This window comes from Varanus komodoensis, unplaced genomic scaffold, assembly GCF_004798865.1.
Source record: "Varanus komodoensis strain SLA01 unplaced genomic scaffold, ASM479886v1 scaffold1, whole genome shotgun sequence".
Lineage (NCBI taxonomy): Eukaryota > Metazoa > Chordata > Lepidosauria > Squamata > Varanidae > Varanus > Varanus komodoensis.
This window is the reverse complement of record NW_025335268.1, coordinates 26,776,203-26,798,109: the sequence shown is the minus strand read 5'-3', so window position 1 is coordinate 26,798,109 and position 21,907 is coordinate 26,776,203. Positions and strand designations below refer to the sequence as shown.

At 41.0% G+C, this 21,907-nt stretch overlaps 1 protein-coding gene across 8 annotated transcripts in view; it reads right to left on the bottom strand.

Moving 5' to 3' along the window:
- Positions 1-21,907, bottom strand: part of SIPA1L2 (signal induced proliferation associated 1 like 2) — a 106,435-nt gene that overhangs the window by 41,016 nt on the left and 43,512 nt on the right. For 6 of the 8 annotated variants that reach the window (XM_044420345.1, XM_044420387.1, XM_044420329.1 and 3 more), the window contains 4 exons: positions 21,532-21,635; positions 11,068-11,145; positions 4,986-5,143; positions 3,652-4,228 (listed from right to left, as the gene is read on the bottom strand). In XM_044420345.1, coding sequence (XP_044276280.1) covers positions 3,652-4,228; positions 4,986-5,143; positions 11,068-11,145; positions 21,532-21,635 — 917 coding nt within the window. The remainder of the gene's footprint in view (positions 1-3,651; positions 4,229-4,985; positions 5,144-11,067; positions 11,146-21,531; positions 21,636-21,907) is intronic. The other 2 variants (XM_044420370.1, XM_044420378.1) reach the window with 1 other exon arrangement.

Sequence of the window (21,907 nt, the reverse complement as noted above, 5' to 3'; positions counted from 1 at the left end):
CTTGATAAACTTGAATGCTGGGCCGAAAGCAACAGAATGAGATTCAACAGGGACAAGTGGCAAATCCTCCACCTTGAAAAAGAAACCAAATCCATTGATACAAGATGGGGAATATGTGGCTCAACAGAACTGAAAAAGAGAAAGACCTTGTTATTGTGGACAACAGGCTAAATATGAGCCAACAATGCTATGCGGCCATCAAAATAACAAATGGATGCATTAATAGAAGTACTACTTTCAAATCACAAGAAGTGGTAGTTCCCCTATACTACTCACTAGTCAGACCCCATCTGGAATACTGTGTCGAGTTCTGGGCACCAAGATTTAGGACAGATGCAGAAAAAGGGTCCAGAGGAGGGCAACAAAAATGATCCAGGGCTTGGAAACACTGCTCTATGAGGAGAGACTGAGAGAGGTGGGCATGTTGAGCCTTGAGAAGGGAAGTGTAAGCGGGGACATGATATCCCTCTGTAAGTACCTCAAAGGCTGTCACAAAGAAGGTCAAGATCTCTTCTCACTGATACCAGAGTGCAGGGCACGGAATAAGCAAGTCAAGTTGTAACAACCCAGGTTCAGGCTACATATCAGGAAAAGTTTCCTCACTGTCAGAGCAATATGACAATGGAAGCAGTTGCCTAGAGAGGTCATGAGCTCTGCCACACCAGAGACATGCAAAAACAAACTGGACAGCCATCTGAGTAGGATGGTGTAACTTGGTGTCCTGAAACAGCAGGGGGTTGGACCCAATGGCCCTCATGCCCCTTCTAGCTCTACTATTCTATGATTCTAAGCTGTTCCTTCCTGTATTGTGAAAACTGTTGGCTATTACATCCAAACTAGCAAACTATGTTTTCTACTTATCTTCTGATCCAGGACTGCAAACAAAGTTCAAACCATAACTTGCTATCCAGAGTTAGAGGGGAAACAAATGCCACTTTATGTTTGTTTATTTAGAATTTTTGTATGCCATCCCATCACATAGCCTCGGGACGGACATGTTTATTTATGACATGTGGTTTGTCACAAACCAGGAACTAACCAAGAAGAATGGGCAAGACAGAGGGAATATTGCACAGGGCTTTTCCCGTGGTTGGTGTTATATGGACAATGATTCAGTATCTCAAATATCCAGAGCTTCCAATTATATAAACTTTCATGCTAAGTTTCAAAGACAAAAATAAAATGAAAGGTTTACAGGAACTGAATTAACTCTTAATTTCTCATGTTAGCCTGGTGTAGCAGTTAAGAGAGTTGAACTGGGACTGGGGAGGCCAGGTTTTGGTCTCTGCACAGTCATGAAGCTCACTGGGTGACTTTGGGCCAGCCATCGAATCTCATTCTAACCTACCTCACAGGGTTGATATGCAAAGAAAATGAAGAGGATGACCATCATGTAAACCATCTTGGCTTCCTCGCAGGAAATAAGGTATACAAACAAGCACATACACTGGTACACAGAGTGGATGTTTTCAAAAATTAATCATAAGTGATCTCATTTGATGCAAAAAGAGGTGGAAGAATCAGAAGAGAGTGAAAAGGAGGAGTCAGAGGCTGCTTTGTACCAAAGATTTTCTACCATGTAGCAGAAGAAATATGATTGGCACACACCCAGAATAAACTTCTGGACAAAATAATTCAAGAAGTTCTGTATTCTGCCACATCTGAAATTGCTTTTCCAACACCAAGTCACAAGTTTCTTGTTTAGTGACCAGTCAGACTCACTATCAATTCTGTCACTGGCAACAAAGGTTTGAATATTACAAGTTAGATTCTCAGTAATGCAAATTGGTTGTAACAGTATTTTGACATGCTGTTTTAACTAGCATTTACTATTCTGAAAGAGAAAATACTTCATGGGAGATTTTCCCCAAATTTCCATTTCCCCAAATTTCTAATTTTACACATAGGCATGTGCATATGCATACACAGACATGTATGCCTGTTTTTATTTCCTCTAATGCAGGATCCTTACATCTCTGCACTATACATATCTTTAAAAACATGTTAGAAAATATTTTCCAATATGGAAAGGCATGCATACTAGCACATTATAATCCCCAGGATAAGAGACTGTTATTTACCATTATCTAAAGGTTTCTGAACAAAAAATAATGCTCTCAAATCTCTAACATTTGATGCCCCTGGAGCAATCATTTATCTTGAGACCAACTTCAATTACGTTACAGTTTTTCTTACTGGTTATTATACCCATATATGAACCATTATGTTTTCTGAATATTTCACAGCTGTTCCAGATAAAAACAATAGCATGTAAAAATAGAAATTTAATGAAGTCCTTGCAGGTGCAAATGATTTTTCTTCCTTAACACAATACTCCTAAATTATTGTAGCCTTGCTCATTTGAATGGGTCAGACTATACATTTCAACAATTTAACACAAATAAAGAGAAACCTAATGAAGTGAAAATTCTCAGTTCTGCCCATCAGATTCTCACAATTTCTTTTTCAAGAGAAGGTTGCTTTTGAACAGGACAATATTTTCAAACTATGAACCCCTGGTTTCGAATAATCAAATTTTTAAAAATCTTTATCGCTTTAATTGTCTTTTTGTAACACCTTGGTAGATTTTTTCCTGAAAATTAGCATAAAGGATCAATCCATAAGCAAACTTTTACATGAGAATAAACCACATAATGTTCTCAATAATATGGAATATATGATAAAGCAGTATTACTGACATACTTTTTAAAAATATTCTTTTTCATTTCTGGCAGCAAATTTAGAAAGCCAAAGCTTGTTGCTGCCATCTCCATTCCTACAGACGCACACTATAAAGCCACAACACCCGAAGGATTTTATTATATTAGTAAAATGTATATATTTTCATTGCACAACTCAAAGGATGTTTAGCCATGTCTCATAGCTTGGCAGAACTTGTTGAGACATAAAAGGGGAGCTGGAAACAGGAAGTAAAGAAAGCTATGGATGTAGAGTCGGGGAAGAGCCGGCAACCAAGTCTGTTTTGAAGATTAATTATATTTAACAATTTCTCCAGGTGGTAATGCATTCATACTTCCAACATGGAGGGAAAAGGACAGCAAGTGTTAATGAATGAACCAAGTAGAAGATGGAAGGAAGGACAGACGGACAGTTGGATGGACACTTACAAAATGTAGTGGCAAAGATGTCAACATGGACAGTTGTCAGATCGTGTAACACCAGCTCTGAAAGACTGCACTGGTTGTCTGTCTACTTGCAAAAATTCAAGGTGCTCAGGTTGATCTACAATACTCTTAACAACCTGGGAAGACTGGTACATGGTTCCATGTGCTTAGCTCTGTGCAGAGGCCTGTCCCATTGTCCCAACACTGGGAGAGATGCACTGAGTTGTGACAGAAGTTAGGGCTACCTCTGAAGTGGCATTCCAACTTTGGAATACCCTCCTTAAGTGGTCCACCTGGCACTAACTTCACTATGACTTTGGTGATAGGCTAAAACCTATTTGTTCTCCCAAACAGTGGTTAGCTCTAAGGCTGCCAATTGGCTTTATTATAGTTTTACTTATGTATAATTGTATTACTCATTGTTTTAAAAAGTATTGTAAGCTGCCTGGGATTTTTTTAATGAAGGGAGGGGCAGAAATTGAATGATTGAGTGAAAGAGCGAATGAATGAATGGAAGCATACTTACTTCTAATCTTTGAACGATTTCTCTGATGTCATCAGCACAGTTATCAAGTGCAGACAGAAGAATACATTCTCCTCTTTCATAGAAGACTTTTACACTCATTAACCCTGATGTCCATCCAATAACATCTCTGCAGGAGCAGTTAAACACAACATTTTTTGATTCCTTTTCAATCAACACAATAAACTCATTTGAGATACCAAGGAGGCATTCAATGTCGAGAGACTGACCAAAGTCTCGTGCTATCACATTCCATATCACGGCACCAACACTGAATAAATGGGCATCCTTTCTTGGTTTAACTCTCTCCTTTTTCTTTGCCCCCAGTGTAATAAAACTAAATTTCACTGAAGTATCTACTGTAGCTGTGGTGACAAAATTTTCTGCTAGATCTTTCAAGTACTCTTGACGTGTTCTGGTTGCCATGGCTCGAAATTTTTCTGATTTGTGCGCTGCATTTTCTGCATTAATAACTTTGGCCAAAAGGAAGTCCCGAAAAACTGCTGATTTGGGGAAAGTCACTCCTTTTGGTATTGGTGGCCCAAATGGTGGTACATCTTTTGATCTTGACACTCCAACACTACAGAATAACCAGAAGACAGGGAGGGGAGAATGTTACTGTTGCATCATTTAACAGAAAAGTTACTTGCTTATATATAGCGTATCAATGTATGCATGCATATAAAGAAAACAAGAAAATTATGTAAAATGGCACACCTTAGACCTCTTCAATAGTAGAGAAATCACTGACAAGATGCAGTAGAAAAATATGAAGAATTTTTTCTAGTTGCAATTTTTTTCTGCCTAATTTACTGTTCACAGCAGGCAAATTTCCTGTTGTATCACTATACCATATAATGGCATGTTACACATACATCAGCACCAAACATGCAAATAAGGGTGCACCGGTGTACAAAGAGATGAAATACATCTTTTTGCGATGCTGTACATCTGAAATGTATTACAGTGCTTTACTTCCTCATTCCCTGAAAAGTGACTGACTGGGGGGGGGGTATAAATTCATAAGCAAAGGTTTTGATTTTTTGGGGAGGGGGCATTTCTGGTACAAAGTTTCCATGGGTATATACTGAATCTAACAGTAGACGTGGCATTTTTATTTAGTGAAGATTTTTCATTTCTCCTTGAATAATCTGGCTCTAGACAAATGAACAAAATTACTAGGCCTGAACAAATTATTTCTACTGAATAATTTCCCAAATTTCCAAAAGTTTTGTAAATGGCACATTCTAAGCTGAAAACACACAAACATACCACCACAAGTATTTTTTAATGTAAAATGAAGAAGCAAAGTCAATTAGCAACAGACCTATACTTACCTATAACACACATTTTCCGTGCAAGGGTTGTGGACTTTAACAATTACAAATACATGTTGGAAATGAGAACGGATATTTTTTGGAGTAAAAGGAAGTGCTCCAGGCTCTTGAAAGACAATGGTAACAATGTCATTTCCTATGTGCCTTTTCCTTAGAAGCTAAATGCAAAAAAAGTATTAAAATACTTATTTGTAACTATAATAACTACAATTAACTGATTTTACATCCACTATTAAAATTGTGACTATTACAAAATTAAGAGCCACACACACACAGTTATATTCTATTTAGTCATGATGTTCACATTCAATGTTAATAACTTGAACGAGGCAGAGCTGTCTTAGAAGAAATATAGATGATCTTGAGCTCAAATTTATTTTATGGTTCAAAGTAACACAGTTTTTAAAAAAGTCGTGGAAAGAGTAGGTAAAACATTTTCAACCAACTTTCGTTAGCTTAACAAAAAAAGCAAAGCCAAAAAAAGCGAGAAAAAAAATTCTCAGCACAATTCACATTTCAATTATTTAGAGGAGCAAACAAAGAGCAGAAATCCTTTCCCGTATAGAGAAGTGGCTGAATAACCTGCTACACACAGCATTAAACCATGGTTTGTTTAATCCAATGTGTTTTGCCCTACCCAGAGTCTGCCTGTCAGATAAAGTGCAATTTGTTATCTCAGTGCCTGGGTTGTTTATTCCCTTTTCCTTCATCTGTACCCAACCTGTATCCCAAATGCTTTTGCAATGCTATAGCACTGCTATATAGAGTAGCTTCATAGCTTTTTGATTTTTCTTTAACTACTCTTACTTGCCCCCTTTTTATCCTGGCAAAACTACCCATAAGCAGCCCATAGTTTTCATTCACATATAATAACAACTCTTGGTTGAAACAACCCCAGAATTCATCATCCAAGAACAAACCATGGGTTCTCTTTCTAGATTCTTTGTGATTAACAAGCCATGATTTGTTAGTGCATGTACACAACAGCTTCCACAATCTTCCTTCCAACACAGTTTGAGAATCAAATCAACACCACTCTTCTCAGTATTTTAGAAGCAGCTTTTTGAATGGTGTTTTGCTATGGTCTATGACAGAAAGTTGATCGCTCATGCAGAATGCCATGCAGTCCTCTGGGAATTGTCAAAAATGTTTATATGTAAATGTTTCCATTACTAATAAAGAAACCATACAGCAGGTGCTTGTGATTATAAAAAAGTTATTTTGAATAACTTTTATATAACACCAACACAATTCAATTGCAACAACCAAGTTAGCATGTATGTAATTTAGAAGGTAACAGTAGCTACCACTTTTGTAATTTTCTGAAAGCAGAAAATGTGTTGGAAATATTTCCAAATGTGTTGTATATATAAGTGAATGTTCATGTGCATCCAGTTCTTGGATGCATTTTTAAGTCAGTACCAAACCAGAAATTATTTTAAGCTACTGTATTATTTTACAGAAAGAACACTTGGGGAAAGGGGATACTAAAAAGAAGTGCAACCCCTAGACAGTCCATTAACTTGGAAATGCTCAAGGTGAGAACTTTTGATAGCACTGTAAGAACTTTTTGCTTATTTGTTTATTTATGGACTAGCTTAGGATGGTCCTCAGTAAACTGGCAGAAAATTGGAGGTTAAACTTTTGTTGTGGTTTGTACTGTTCTGGTTGCATTTTAAATTAACTTTACATTTTACAAGTTTTTAAAATGAAGTGACCAAGAGATGCATGTCAACAGAAAAGAAAATCTTGTACACAGAGCTATGATTATAATCCAGCCATATTAAAATAATGACAATTTTGTAATGACATAGTAACTTAGTAGCTGCATTGTAGGGGGATGTAAACACTACATCCCACTACTTTACTGAAGTCTGCACAGAAGCCATTTTAACTTATCTTGACAATATAGAGCAGAGGCTTGCATGTGGCTCTTTGGGTTTATTCTGCACTCATGACTTGCCACCCCTCTGTCATCAAACACTCACTGGCCGCCCATGGGCACCCACTTACAGCTGTCAAACATCTGACATTTACCATATGTGGCTCTTTTGCTGAGCAAGTCTGGTCAAGTTGACATACAGTTTCATGTACTGGATAGATATTTGTAAAGGGTGGGAAGTGGTCTCCAAAATAACCAGTCATTCCAAGCTAAAATTAAACAAAATTTAATCTGACTGTGTTTTTACATCAGTTCCCATCATCTCATGTACCTCTTTCTGGACTTGCAGAAAAGCCTGAAGTCTTAGCCAAAATTGTAGGTCTCTGGACACAGAGCTCACACTAGTGGAGTACTGCTTTCTAGACTTACCCTCCTGCTTTTATGCATTAAACTAACACTGGACACTAATGACACTAATCAGGACACTAACTGCAATGGCATAGCTTAGTGTCCTGCACCAGCAATGGATTAGACCAGAAGGCCTTCTGGTCCCTTTCAACTCTACAATATTATAATTCTATGAAGCAGAATTGTGTTTTGGGGATGACTGCTGATTCAGGAACCTCCCCTTCTCTCTGCCTAGGCACAGACATCTCCCCCACAGCCATTATTCCCTCTGCCATAAAGATGATTTCACTTTCAAAGCTCTCTTACTATGAGCTTTTGGAATAAACCAAACCTTGCTTAGGCTGTGTTCTTCACCTAAAGAAACATGAAGTCTGAGATTATCAGACAAAATAATTTTTTTCACTAAACTGAATGTTCCCTATAATATTGTCAGAAATTAAAAGAAAGCTGAAGCAAGGAACAGGTATTTCCAGTTTTCAACCAACAAAATACTTTCCCAACTTTGTTAAAGAGTAGAACACTAATAAAGAGATGAAACCAGATTCTCACTTTCCAGCATCAAGGGGAGAACTGTTTGTGTATGTAAGAAATGGCGAAAGTTTAACACCCTCCGTTTTTTATGTTCCTCATATGTTCCTCATAAAAATAAATCTAATGGAATGAACCATTTATCCAAGAGGAACTCCAGCAGGTTATACATCTATTCTGCCTAGATATAGTACCCACTGTGAAACTGCACAGAAGTCCCAGGAAAGAATGTCAAGGTAGTTCAGTACCTAACTGAACTGAATAACTGGCCTAGCAAAAATATCAATGTATTATTTTTTATCAGATTTGTATCAGCTTTGTAAAAAAAAAAAAAATCTTATCACAGCAGTGTGATTTGGCTGTATTTTTGTGAACCACATGAAAAGCTTTAAAAATATTTTAAATTTCAAGTTACATAAGCTAAAACATTCATATAAAACAAGACTGTTTTGTCATGGTAATGTTATTTTAAAGCATCTTTGCACACTGTGGCATTATTCTTTGGAAATTCTAAACTTAAAGACAAGTAATACAGGTAAAACGGTAATTTTGTTGGGTGACTTTTATCTAGTAATCCTATCATGGCGGGTGAGCAGAATCTTCTCTAGGAAGTAGCTATGAAAAAGTGAGCTAGTAACAGTTTTTTGGTAAATGAGTCGATTTTATCTGTGGGATGTATTTTCTGTCATGATCAGGTTTCTTCCTCTCTCTTTCCCTTTCTGGCAGATTTAGATGAAACTTTAGAAACAGTTCTTTTATTAAAACTTAACAGGTTACATAAATCAAAATAGCATTCTCCTTGAGATGTGGGAGAGGCACCTGCCCATGTAAAGAGCTGGATCCAAACTGAAAATTTCTCTGCTTCCCTCACTTTCAACAAAGTTTCTGATTCAGGGTGGTTTTCACTGCTTGATGCCTAGACATTGTGCATGCCAGTTACTTTTTAACTGGTCTGCTTGCTTCATCTGTTGTCTCTTGTGTTGGTCAAGGAACTCGTCTCCATTGTCTACCCCTCCAGCTCTGAAATGTCTCCCTCCTTTTCCAAGGTAGCTTGGTCCTCATGCTGTGCCTGAGAACTTAACTAGCTAACCTTGAAACTTCCGAGTCATCTGCCCACCACTGCCCTTCTGTCTTCTTTTCAGAATTGAACAAATCTATTTGAGCAGATTGCAACATGCAAAAGCTGGACACCCTCTCTAAATTTTCTTCTCTAGAAAGAGAGGCTCTTAGAAATACAATTAAAACTTCCTGATAAAGGTCCCCTACGATGATTCAAAAATCACTGGATAAGCATTCATTCTTTTTTAAAACAACAGCAGTTACTATTCAATAACACTATTTTCTAACATACCATTTGGTTACCATCACTTGTTTCTTACTAGTGATGCTCTTTTATTTTAGTTTAGTTTCTGTCCTACAAGACAGGCAATATCATGAAATTAACATTTGATGCTTGTTATATTCTAATTATATTAAAATAAAATGGGAATTCATTCATTCTTTAAAATCTTACCAAACTGAATGAGGTCTGAAACACTGATAACTTTTTTAATCAACACAACATACTATCATCATAATCATTTCCATAAATATATGCACAAGCCAGTGATCACAAAGAAGGAATTAAAATGCAAGGAAGAGGAAAGTTACACTGTTGATGAACAACAACATGGAAGACTTCAATTCTGAAAGGGAGAAGTGTAAAAATGGATTACAAATGGATTAAAAATTGATTACAAATTGAATGGAGAAGAAACAACGGAAAATATATTTGAGAAATGTAAAAAAGAGTCAATGGTCTGAAAACTGAGAAATTATGGAGCGTTCATCCAGACCATATACTTTTAAAGTATCAATACATTGTTGTTTTCATTATTTCTCATTAATTTCCTTTTCCTTCCCCCTTTCCATTTATTCACCTATATTTCAAATACATGCAGAGCAGCTAGAATATATTAGTAAGACAATGGAATTTCTTAAAGAGAAAGGCAACAGCACACTGACAGCAGAACTCTCTTTCACTTCCAGAATGCGGGGTCCTAGTAGCCTTTCAAAAGGCAAGGTATGGCAATTCTGTCATTTTTACTTTATTTGATTTTTGTGCTAAAGAAAAATACAAAACAAATTACAGGAAAACACGGGAGGGCTGTAATTGGAAGACAGTTACATCACCCCCCCCCCACCAGGAAAATTCTGTGAAAGAGACAAGATAATGGTACAATAAAAGTCTTGTCTGGAAGTACCCAAACTCATGTATACCTGGAAGTTTCATTGATTGTTTATATAAATTACAGCTTGAATTGTCATTCTAATTGTCTAACTAAAATATCAGCACTAATGAACTTACGAGAATTTAACTTGCCATGAAAGATGATCCAGTTACAATCATGTGAGAAAAGTACTATTGCTACATTTTTAAAGGGCTGTTCTGGATATGCCCTTTTTTCTTCTGCCTGTTTTTCTTAATATTTACATCAACCACAAGTATTTCATCTTAAGTTTCTCCCATGATAGTGAAAATCAGAAATGGGATATACTAGAATGATTTCTAACTGTTTTATGAACTTTCACCTGATCAGTCCCTTTTGGCACTAAAGGGTATATAAAGTTTGTTGTTTGTTTATACTATTTTTAAGCTGTCCTTTATTGAGCATCAAAAGCCAGTGATCCTTTTTTTTTTTTTTTTTTTTTGGAAAAGTTACTCACTTGTCCAAGACTATCCTATCATGCAGTGTCTTTCTTCATTCAATTTAAAGGGGAGGGAGAATGAATAGACATCACAAAGAAACCTCCAAACTTATTTTAATATAGCCATAAAATAAGTTATTTTATGAGAAGTTTGAATAATAACTTAATATTTACATATACAATGTGCTTATTTCAATCAGACCTGATTAAAGCTAGCAAATTCCAGACCCTAAAGTGGCACTTCATCTTATGCATTGAGACAATAACTTGTTTTACCTTGTTATGAAATCAGACAACAAAAAATACTTAGGAGAACGGATTTGGATTAATCAGATCTGACCAAAGAAATCAAAAGCAAATGGAAGTGTGAAGGAAATTTCACAAGGAAATGATCTGGAGAGTGTTTGTAAGGGTAAAGGTTCAACGGGAAAGCCTTTAGCTATGATTTGTAAGGAAAGCCAGAACAAAGTGGTGGTGGTGGTGGCGGCTGTACCAGAGTGGGCAGCTTCCTCTGTTCCGGCTGGAACACAGAGCAAATGCTTCCCACCCTATACTGCAGCCAAAGTGAAGAATTACCTTAGTGTTTGGATCTCCTGCTGGCTCTAAAACTAGAGGGTTGTCCTGATCAGTGACCAAGCAGGGCGTAGTTATTTCCTGGAAAAAGCAACAGACAATTCCGGTGTGGCCTATTTCTGGCTCACAGGTACCTGGATTCTAAGAAATGTTCAGCCCTTGCTCATTGGCAACAATGTTGATAGTAACTGGCTACATATCTTGGCCATACCAGATGAAAGAGAGGTATAACTTTATTCATGCCATAACTAAATAATCTTGAATATAAGATGGGAAGTTCCCACAACTTAAGTGAGTATAATGAAATGAGGCAGGCCCTGTATGCAACAGAATTTCTGTACCACAGAACTGGTAAGATCATCCACTGAAAACATCAGCAACAACATCTGTAAAGGTGAAACTCAGCCCCCTGAGCATCTGAGGGAAACGTCTTTATTTTGTGTGGATTTTTCCTAACTTCTCAAGAATCCTTCTATCGGTGCATTCTATCTTGTATATCTTGACAGCTACGTAGCAATGAAAAGCAAACATTTGTTAGCTAGTTCTTCCATACATTAAGGCTGGCTAAATGCTGATTACTAGGGTGTGCTGATCATATCTTATGGAAAAGTGTCCATGCTGTGCAAATACCACTGGGGTTCAATATCATAAAAATAATGTGGTGGGCCTTCAAATTTCAGTATTACTTGAATATGAAAAACTTCCACATAATTTTTATTAAAAATCTACAAAACAGACTATTAATGCTATTATCAAGGTATCCAAGATACAAAGACTGATGACTAAACATTGTGGAAAGGTGTGATTGTTATGGGGAAAACAATGGAATTTAGAGTTGGAATATTCTGACAACAGCTGTTGTTTCTCTAGACAGGAAAACACATTGGGGAATATCTGGGAAAAGATATAGGAGTAGAGAAGAAAATGGAATAGTGGTATGAGGGGCTAAGCAATGCAATAGTGGTATGAGTGGCTAAGCAAATGCAATAGTATGTTTGACAGACGCCATACAATTTTGGGAAGAAGTGGATCAAGGCAAAAGGCTATTTCGTACATTCACAGATTAGGCAAAGCCAAGACAAAGACAAACAACACTCAACATCAAGTAAGGCTATTATTTATTGCCATTGCCTGTGATTAGAAACAAAAAGATTTGGAATCAATCAGTTGAGTATATGGCTTGTAGAGGTATTTTCTAAAGTAGTTCAAAGTTGCATTTTAAACCATCCACAGACTGATTGCTGTTTCTTAAATGTTGATTTTTCTAGTATTCTCTATTTATTGTTACAATAAAGGAAATAAAATTCTGGCAGATAATTATGCATTAAGAACTCTGGCAACAGTATTTCAAAAGTGAACTCAACACCTTCATCATCTTTGGCACTTGCAGCAGATCCCACAGAACTTTAAGGGGAAAGCCTTACATACCATGTTGAAAACCTGGCATACATGTCTGTTCTACTTATGCATTCTGAAGTATGATTACTTCATGTGATGGATGAATTTATTTCTAGAACATAATTCATTCTTCCTCAACACAGTACCTTCCTGATATTTTGTACTACAATTCCAAGGATTCTTGACCACTGCCTATGGAAATTTATTTATTTATTTATTTCCACTTGAAGAGGAGTTGAAGTGAAAAATATCTGGAAGCACCAGGTTGGGGAAAGGCTGTTGTAACTGGTCAAAATATTTAAATATCACATCTGAAAGATGTATAAGCTTTTTCATATAATTCCTAGCACTACATTAAATTGCATGACTATAATATTTTCTCATTAGGCAGCAACGTGTACCATCAACCATTTTTCCTACTATGGAGATAATCCTACTCATTTTATTTTTAATTATTTAATCTATTTCTTGGCTGTCTTTCAGGGCAGGAGCATCTTATGGATGCTCACTTGTGCACAGGTCCAAGGAAAATTGACATAGTTTACACAACACAATAAATGCCCCCACCAGCATATAAACCATGAGGGCTTGTTGTATTGCGTGAACCCACCATGGCTTATTCAGGGAGGCTGATAAGCCCACCTCAATGGGCCATGGTTTGTTTCAGGCTTTAGCAGTCATCACTGGACTTTCCATATGACAACATAAGTTAGACATGAAATCCTTGTTGCTACAGCTAAATAGCTGCCAAGCAAGTGCTCTGATAGTCACTTGGAGGTGGCTGTCTGAAGATTTCACCCTGACTTTCCTGATTCAGCAGCAGCGGTGCAGAGTGAGGGGCAGCGACAATCAGCACAGCAGTCAAAGATTGACTGGGCTGACTCACTGCCCACCCCCTGTAAATGAGGAGAGACAAGCCCCACTCTGCCCAGCCTCCTATTGAGTATGCTGAACAGAGCATCTTCCCCATACAGCGTTGCCAGATGACCACTCCAAGGGGTGGCACTCTGTTCTTGGCCTATGATTTAACTTAGCTCTCTCCTCTCTCATCAGGCACTGGGCTAAACTACAGGGAATGAGATCTTTTCAGCATACTCAGTAGATTGGAAATAGCTCAGCTCCTATGGGCCAGTGCTACCACCAAGAAGCTGCAGGACTCACAGTGAGGAGTACAGTGAGGTGGCACTTCTGTTGAACTTGGCAGAAATGCTGACACCTAACCATGGCTCACAAAGGCTATCAGTATGTCAGGGTGAGAGCTGTTTTGGTAAGCCTGGAGTGGCATACTCAGCTAGACCATACAGACTCAGTATTTTCTTGGTCTGAGAAACAAACCTCCCTTTTGCAATCAGCTGATGGTCTCTCCTAAGCAAAAGACCAGGTCACCTGAAGTTGGATTTGTAGGCCAAGTACTGCCAATCTATTCAATAGTAAACTGTCCAGATGCCCAAACAACAGGAATCTCCTAGAATTCATCACAGAGCTGCGTATCAGCCATTACTGGATAATCTGTAGACACACTACTATGAAATTCCTTTGAAATCTGCCCCGGGCAAGGTGAGGGGACCAAAGGAGATACAGCACTGAGAGAGGAAGTGTTGTCTTCACTTCCCACACAGGTGCCAGGAGCAAGTCTTCCAGGAAAAGCAGGTTGCTTACCTGTAACTGATGTTCTTCAAGGGGCCATCTGTGCATTCACACACATGGGTGCTGCGCCTGCACAGTGCCTAGGCTGGAAGATTAGAAAGCTAACGGTTTTGGCGGGAAATTCCGCTCCCCTCCCCCTCAGTGGTATAAATAGGGCGGAGTGTCCGCCATTTTACTCAGTCTTGAAGACCAAACGTTCGCCTCCTTGAGGTTGAGAGTATATGACAGTAATCATCAACGGTACCGAATATTAGAGTATGGTACAGAGAAAAAAATCATCCACTCACTGACACCGAGCGGGGCCGGCAGGTGGGTTGTGTGAATGCACAGATGGCCACTTGAAGAACATCAGTTACAGGTAAGCAACCTGCTTTTCTTCGTTGTGGCCTCTATGCATCACACATATGGGTGATTAGCAAGCTTACCAGACTCGGAGGAGGGAGGTGTCGTCAGCGAAGAATAGATGAGAAACAGCTCTGCCAAAGAAGCAGTCCTGCCTGGCACGGACATCCAGCCAATAATGCTTGGCAAAAGTGCATGGGGCAGCCCATGTTGCAGCTCTGCAGATATCTTGAAGTGGAACCCCTGCAGCAAAGGTAGACGAAGTCGCTACTGCTCGCATAGAGTGACCTCTTGGAAACACAGGTAAGTCTAGTTTTGCTAGCTGGTATGCCAGGACGACAGTTTCAACGATCCATTTAGAGAGTCTCTGAGATGTGACCAGGGACCCTTGTCATGCTCGGAATACTTAATGAAGTTTCTGTTAGAACGACGGAAGGGTTCTGTACGAGATTTGTAAAAAGCCAAGCAACATCAAACATCGAGTGTGTGAAGAGACCGTTCTATCGGATTCGAAGACGATGGAAAGAACGCAGGCAAAACAATCACTTGACTCATGTGGAACGGCGTAGCCACCTCGGCAGAAACGATGAATCCATCCAAAGAATGACCTTTTCCTTATGGAAATTCAAATACAGTGAGTCTATTCGAAGAGCACAAAGTTCACCAGCTCTCCAAGCTGATGTGACTGATATAAGGAAGGCCGTTTTCCAAGAAACAAGGCGTAGGTCAACGGTTGCCAGAGGTTCGAACGGGGGCTTTGTAAATGGCTGAAGTACTACGGAAAGGCTCCATGTTGGCATAGCAGGACGGATGGAAGGAAGTAAATTCTGTAATCCTCTAATGAAACGCTGAACCAGAGGTTGAGAGAAGACTGATGAGCCTTGTACAGCGCCGCGATAATGTGATATGGCAGCTGCGTAAACTTTAACAGATGATGGTTTAAGTCCTGAGTGGTACAGCTCCAGAAAGAATTGTAAGATGTTCTCAATCAAAGCCATCCCAGGAGGAAACGAATGGCGTTCAGCAAAAGATGAGAATCTCTTCCATTTCGCCACATAAGACTGATGGGTGGACGGTCTCAAGGCAGATTCGAGAATCACTTGAATTTCTTGATCGACAGCTGTCGGTACTGAAGCGGTTGTTGTCAAATTCGAGGGAGGAGCCTTTTGTACAGTTCGTTGAGCCAGGTCCTCCGGTGCTTGAGATGTTATCAGTATCGAGTCAGTCATATGGATTAGCTGATGCGCCAGGCCGTCAGCTTCAACGTGCTCAAATCTGGATGCCTGATCGCTCCGTTCTGCTGTGTTAACAACTGAGGAATTGTTGGGAGCTGAAGAAACATTCCTCTGGATAGTCGAAGGAGAGTGGTAAACCAAGGTTGTCTCGGCCACCACGGGGTTAATAATATCCCTGTGGCATTGTCTTGAACTATTTTCAACGCCACTCTTAGAAGTGGGATTGGAGGGAATGCGTAGAAAGTCATGTTGTCCCAAGGGATCATGAGAGCATCCCCTATCGATCCCAATCCAATACCCACTCTCGAACAATACCGATCGCATACCCCGTTGTCTTGGGTAGCGAACAAGTCTATGTCCGGGTAACCCCAGAAATGGAAGAGGTTTTCGCAAATTTGTCTGTCTAACTCCCACTCGTGGGTTGCTGACATCTGTCTGCTCAGCGTGTCCACTTCTACGTTGGTAGTTCCTACCAAGTGAACCACTAGGAGCAGTATGCCCCTTGGGATACACCAATCCCAAATTTCCATCAATAGATGTGCTAAAGTTGGTGACTTTGTCCCGTCCTGCCTGTTGATGTAAAAAACAGTAGCAATGTTGTCCGATGCAATTTGGACAACTTGACGGCATAGTACAGCCTTGAAGGATTTGCGAGCATTGAAAATCGCCAGAAGTTCGAGGAAGTTGATATGCTTCGTTGTTTCTTGTCTTCCAAGTCCCTTGGACCCGAAGTCCTGAACATGCTGCACTCCATCCAAGTAGGGATGCGTCGGTGTACAGGGTTGTTTTTGGTTGAGGCGGTCGGAACGGAATGGCGATAGACAGGTTGTCTGAAATAGTCACCAAGTCAAAGTACATAGGATCGACAGCGGGATCTAGATCAGCTTGGTGGGAGAATCCCGCTGTGGGTGAAATGATCTGTTGAAGAACAGCTGTATGGGCTGCAGACGCAGTCTGGCGTACAGAACAATGGCAACTGCAGCAGCCATGTGTCCCAGTAGTCTCTGGATGGTTATGGCTGGTACCATTCTGTGTAGTCGAATTCGATGAATGTGGCTGCAGAGAGCATCTCAACGGTTCAGAGGAAGGAAGGCTCTCTCCCGAGTAGAATCGAGACGTGCTCCGATAAAGTCGATAACCTGTGTGGGAATAAGGGACGATTTCTCGTGGTTAATGCAAAGTCCAAGATCGTCAAGTAGAGCGCAAGTCTCGTGCACAGCTAAAAGAAGGTCTTGTCTAGTCTGCGACACAATGAGCCAATTGTCCAAATACGGGTATATTTGTATGCCCTGAGTCCGTAGGTGTGTGCACACCGGAGTCATACACTTCGTGAAAACTCTAGGGGCAGTAGCCAGGCCAAAAGACAGAACATTGAACTTGAATATATCGGATCCGACAGTGAAACGTAGAAAGCGCCTGTGAGAAAGATGGATGGAAATATGGAAGTAAGCATCCTTCAAGTCCAGTGAGGCGAACCAGTCCTCTCTCCTCAGCAACGGAAAGATATTCTGTAAAGTGGTCATCCGAAACTTTTTAGGTTTGATGTACCTATTAACATTTCGTAAGTCCAGGATCAGATGAAGACCACCGTCCCTTTTCGGGATCATAAAATATCTGGAATAGAATCCATGCAATCCCTCAGAGCAGGACAGCTGTCGAATCACTCCTTTATGAAGTAGCTGGTAGACTTCGTCACATAGTACCGAAGAACAGGGTGTAAAACGAATCGGACTCGATGGAGGAACGACATTGAATTCTATCCTATATCTGAGCTGAATGATAGACAAAACCCACCTATCAGATGTAATGGACTCCCAGATGGGGAGTCGGCTTTGGATCCAGTCCCCAAAAGGGAGAGGGGAAGGTGGGGAGTGGAGAGAGAGAATGGTCCACCCAGACCGTCAACGTCGACGGCCCTGGGAGAAGCGTTGTTGTGGCTGCTGCCTTCGACGTTGCTGTCTTTGTTGGTACTGCTGTCGAGGCTGATATTGCTGGCGGTAGGAGGATTGAGGGCATTGCCACTTACATTTTTGCTGAGGAAGCTCGATGTGGCGTGCGGTCATGCGCAATTTGTGGATCGACTTCAGCTTATGGTCGGTCTTCTGGTGGAAAAGTCGGGTGCCGTCAAATGGCATTTCCTCGATTCTCCTCTTCATTTCGTCTGGAAAATTATAGTTTCATAACCACGCGCGGCAGCACAGAAAAATGGCACTGACGAGGGCCCTCAAGTCAGTGTCCATGTTGTGCCTGGCAGTGGAGAGTTGTTGTATCGCCACCTGCATTGCCTCCTTTATAAAGACTCTGGCCAAGTCCGCTTGGTGGTCTGGAAGGGAGAAGGCAACGTTATCCAGTTTTTGCATTATGAAGTACTGGTAACGTACCAGTGTTGCTTCATAATTCGATATACACAGGCCAAGCCCAGAGGCTGCATAGATTCGACGCGCGAGCATATCTATTTTCCTCCCTTCCTTGTCACGAGGGGCCATGTGACCTCTCGACTCCCTGCCATGGGAGGACTCAACCACCACCGAGTTCGGCTTTGGGTGACAGAGCAGGAATGGGATGTTGTCCTCCCGAATCCAGTACATGGCCTTGTACCGACAAGACGTAGTCTGTGGTTGAGCCAGTTGGTCCCAGGGCTGGACCATAGCCTGACGAAGTGTTGTAATGAGTGGAAGGGCTACAGCTGCAGACTGCTCTCCCCTGACGATGTCGTAAAAACGATCGGTACTGGGACCAGGGCAATGATGGGCCTTGATTTTCAGAGACCGAACAAGGCGGGAGATGAGCTCCGCAAAGGTGACATGCGGTTTGTCAGGGGATGCGGGGCCTTGGGAGGCGATAGCCACATCAGGAGACGTAGAATCGACCTCCAACTCATCCGAGTCTTCGTGGTAGTGGTGGCGGTCACTCGAAGATGAAGTTTCCGGGGAGGTTGGACATCCTCTCTCCATACGCCTCGACGCAGATGGTGCCTCTCTTGGGACCGATGGTGACTGATGATCCTGAGGGTAATAGGCATATGGTTGGTAATCACCCCAGCCGGGGAAACCGCCATATCCAGGCATTGGCCAATCCTCATCTCGGTGCTCAGACGAGTAGCTTCGACGTCTAGGAGGCGATGGTGAGTCTGCAGGTGGCTCAGCTGTGGGCATCAGAGTCAGAGAGTGTTCCCTCAGTGGGGAGTCTCGGAACTCTCCATCAGAGATGGACTCTCTAAGCGGCTCCTCCGGCTGTTGAGGAGGCACGCTCTCAGGCCGAATAGATTACCTGGGCGATCCCGGCGGAGTCACTTGCATCGCGGCGCGGATTGCAGCGCCGATCCCGAGGGAGTCGGTACCACAGTGGCAGTTGGTACCGAAAAGCCCAATGAACCCTAACCACAATGTTTGGGGTGGTCGGGTTTTTTGCCCTTGCGGTTGGGCTTGTCCGCCTTTTTTTTCCTCGGCTTCTAATGCATAGAAGGCTTGTCTGAGCCGGTATGCTTGCGCTTCTTGGCTGGGGGAGAAGGTAGCTGCTGGGCCTCCATAGAGGTGGCGCCTTTGTCCGAAGGACGCTGTGGAGGAGCGGCAGGAGCCGGGACAGGGCGCTTTGAAGGCGCGCCAGCAGTAGAGGCGGAGCACTGAGAGGGCATGGCTGAAGAGGAGCCAGGCCTTAAGGCCAATTGGCCGGATTGCATCAAGGCCTGGTCCCATAGGAGTTTGCGGAGACAATTCTCCCTATTTTTCCTAGCTTGCTTGGTAAATGCCAAGCAGTGGCCACATTTGTCGGTTCTATGCCCCTCACCAAGGCAGAGGAGGCATGGGCCATGCGGATCCGCAGGCAACATTTTGGAACCGCATTCAATACATTTGCAGAATGCCGCTCGCTGCGCCATTGCGAAAAGAAAAGGAAAAGATAGTGCAGAGGGTAAGATAATATTTTTGGGGTTTTTTTATATAGGAACGAAAGGTTTGAAGAAAGAACGGGTTAAGAGAAAAACTTGGCGCAGAAGAAAAAGACAGCAACAAAATATATAAAAAGTGTAAAAGAAACAGTGAGCACGAGGGTCTAAGCGAGAGACCAACAGGCACGAGGCACAGCGAACGACGGTCTTCAAGACTGAGTAAAATGGCGGACACTCCACCCTATTTATACCACTAAGGGGGAGGGGAGGGGAGGGGAGCGGAGTTTCCCGCCAAAACCGTTAGCTTTCTAATCTTCCGGCCTAGGCACTGCACAGGCACAGCACCCATATGTGTGATGCACAGAGGCCACGACGAAGAAGTAAGGCAGCTTGAAGCAACCACATCGACAGACAAGGTTTCACTGGTACAGGGATTCTGGAATAATTGTTACCCAACCAGATGTGGGGAAGTCCTGATACAAGAACCAGGAGAAGCTTGCCATGGACAAAGTAGGAGTTCAAGGGACCAGGTGCACAGCTTAGTACAGATCTGGGTTAACTAGTCTGTATCTACTTCTTTGTTCTTTGCCACTCATGTGTTGCTTTGAACTGCTTACTGGTTGTGCACTGGATTTGTCTCTTTAGAACTCTGATTGCTTTTTGCACAGAACCTGACCAGTCTTTTCTCTATTCTGTACTTTTCTCTAATCCTTAATAATTTTTAACATGTTTTCATTAAACCAAGATTGTGCACCTCGGGAGAGAAGGGGGAAGGCTTACAAGGCTCTAAGTCATACTATGCTGCAGGAATATCCAGGCTGCACACCATGTGCTCAATGTAACCTACTGCCTCAATGTGTTCCCCTAAAGCCACAGGTCGACTGCCAAAAATGTTCAGCACAAAAGATCTCAGTGGGATCCTTGGCAGTCATGCCCAAGGGATCAGGAACACTTAGGAAATGACAAGACTGCATTATTCTTATTCTCAGTGGTGACAGCTGACAGCAGTGGGCTCTGCTGCACTAGATCATGAGCCTTCAGATGGGATTGTCCGTACTGTGCCAGCACCACAAGGACAGTCAATGATTCCTGGTCCAGTGGTAGAGGAACAAGACTCCTCCCCCTCCACCCGCCGCCGGGAGGTGCAAACCTTTGTGGTTCTGCAGTGTCCCAAAGATTTCTGCAAGAAGACCGAGGGTGCACACTTCACCCTACCCGTGAGGTATCCAAACATTTGTCAGATGCCTCATAGCCAGCATGGTTTATAAACTAGCCTGTACAAGAACTGTGGATCACATGTAAAACGTTACACTTTAAGCAGTAATCATTTGTGAATGGCTCTTATTAACACAAATTAGATTCATAACTCTAGAAATATGCTGTATAATATTTAAATATAGATATATTATTTTAAATCTCCTTGTACATTTAAAAATTTCGGTGGTCACTGGACCACCCAAAGGGCTTTGGACTCAGCACATCTACTGATTTTCTTTGTATCAACTAGTACAGGCAAAGGCAGGATTAACCTTACACAAAATGGCAGTCCTAATCCCACTGAAGTCAATGACAACAGTCCATTAACTTCAGAATTGCAACCCATAATATTCTGTCAAACCTAAAGTGTGATGTCAATTTTAGCCATCCTTAATGTTTTCAAATATTTGGAAACAAAATATAAATGTACATTTTCACATATTGATTTTATTTGCTGCATAATGTGATGTATTTCAGTTTGCATAAGAGATGAGCAATATGCTAATTCATGTAAAACTTTACATTAAAATTAGACAATATCGAATCACAAATATTTATATGCAAAGTAAAAGGAAAAAAGGCATTTTAGTAAAAATCACAATTTGTATAATTTGACAAAAGAACCACAGAAAAATAAAACATCTGAGTCATCAGTCAAGGATTTATACTTGATTCCAAAAAATCTGTTTTAAAGGGACATACCTGTTGCCTATTACTAGGCATATATGGAAGCATAGTTGAAACATGAAACATTATTTCATAGTCTTTGTAGGTAGTATAAAGAGAATGAGTTCCAGTTGAATCAGCTGCAAAATCAATTCCAAAAGCGCGTCAATGCAAATATGTGTTTCATTTCATTCGTTTAAGCAATATAAGATTAGTTATGATAAATCCTCCTCAGTCCTTATATCCTATTGCCTGAGGTCCTCAATGTGGTGTCCACATTGGTGCACTCTATAATCTCTACCCCTCCTAACTTTTATTTAGTTAAGGCATTTTAATTATTTTTAAATTGAAATCTTGATATGCTGCAACTTGGATTCAAATTAGTGCCACTGTGTTTGCCTGCTTAATCTCT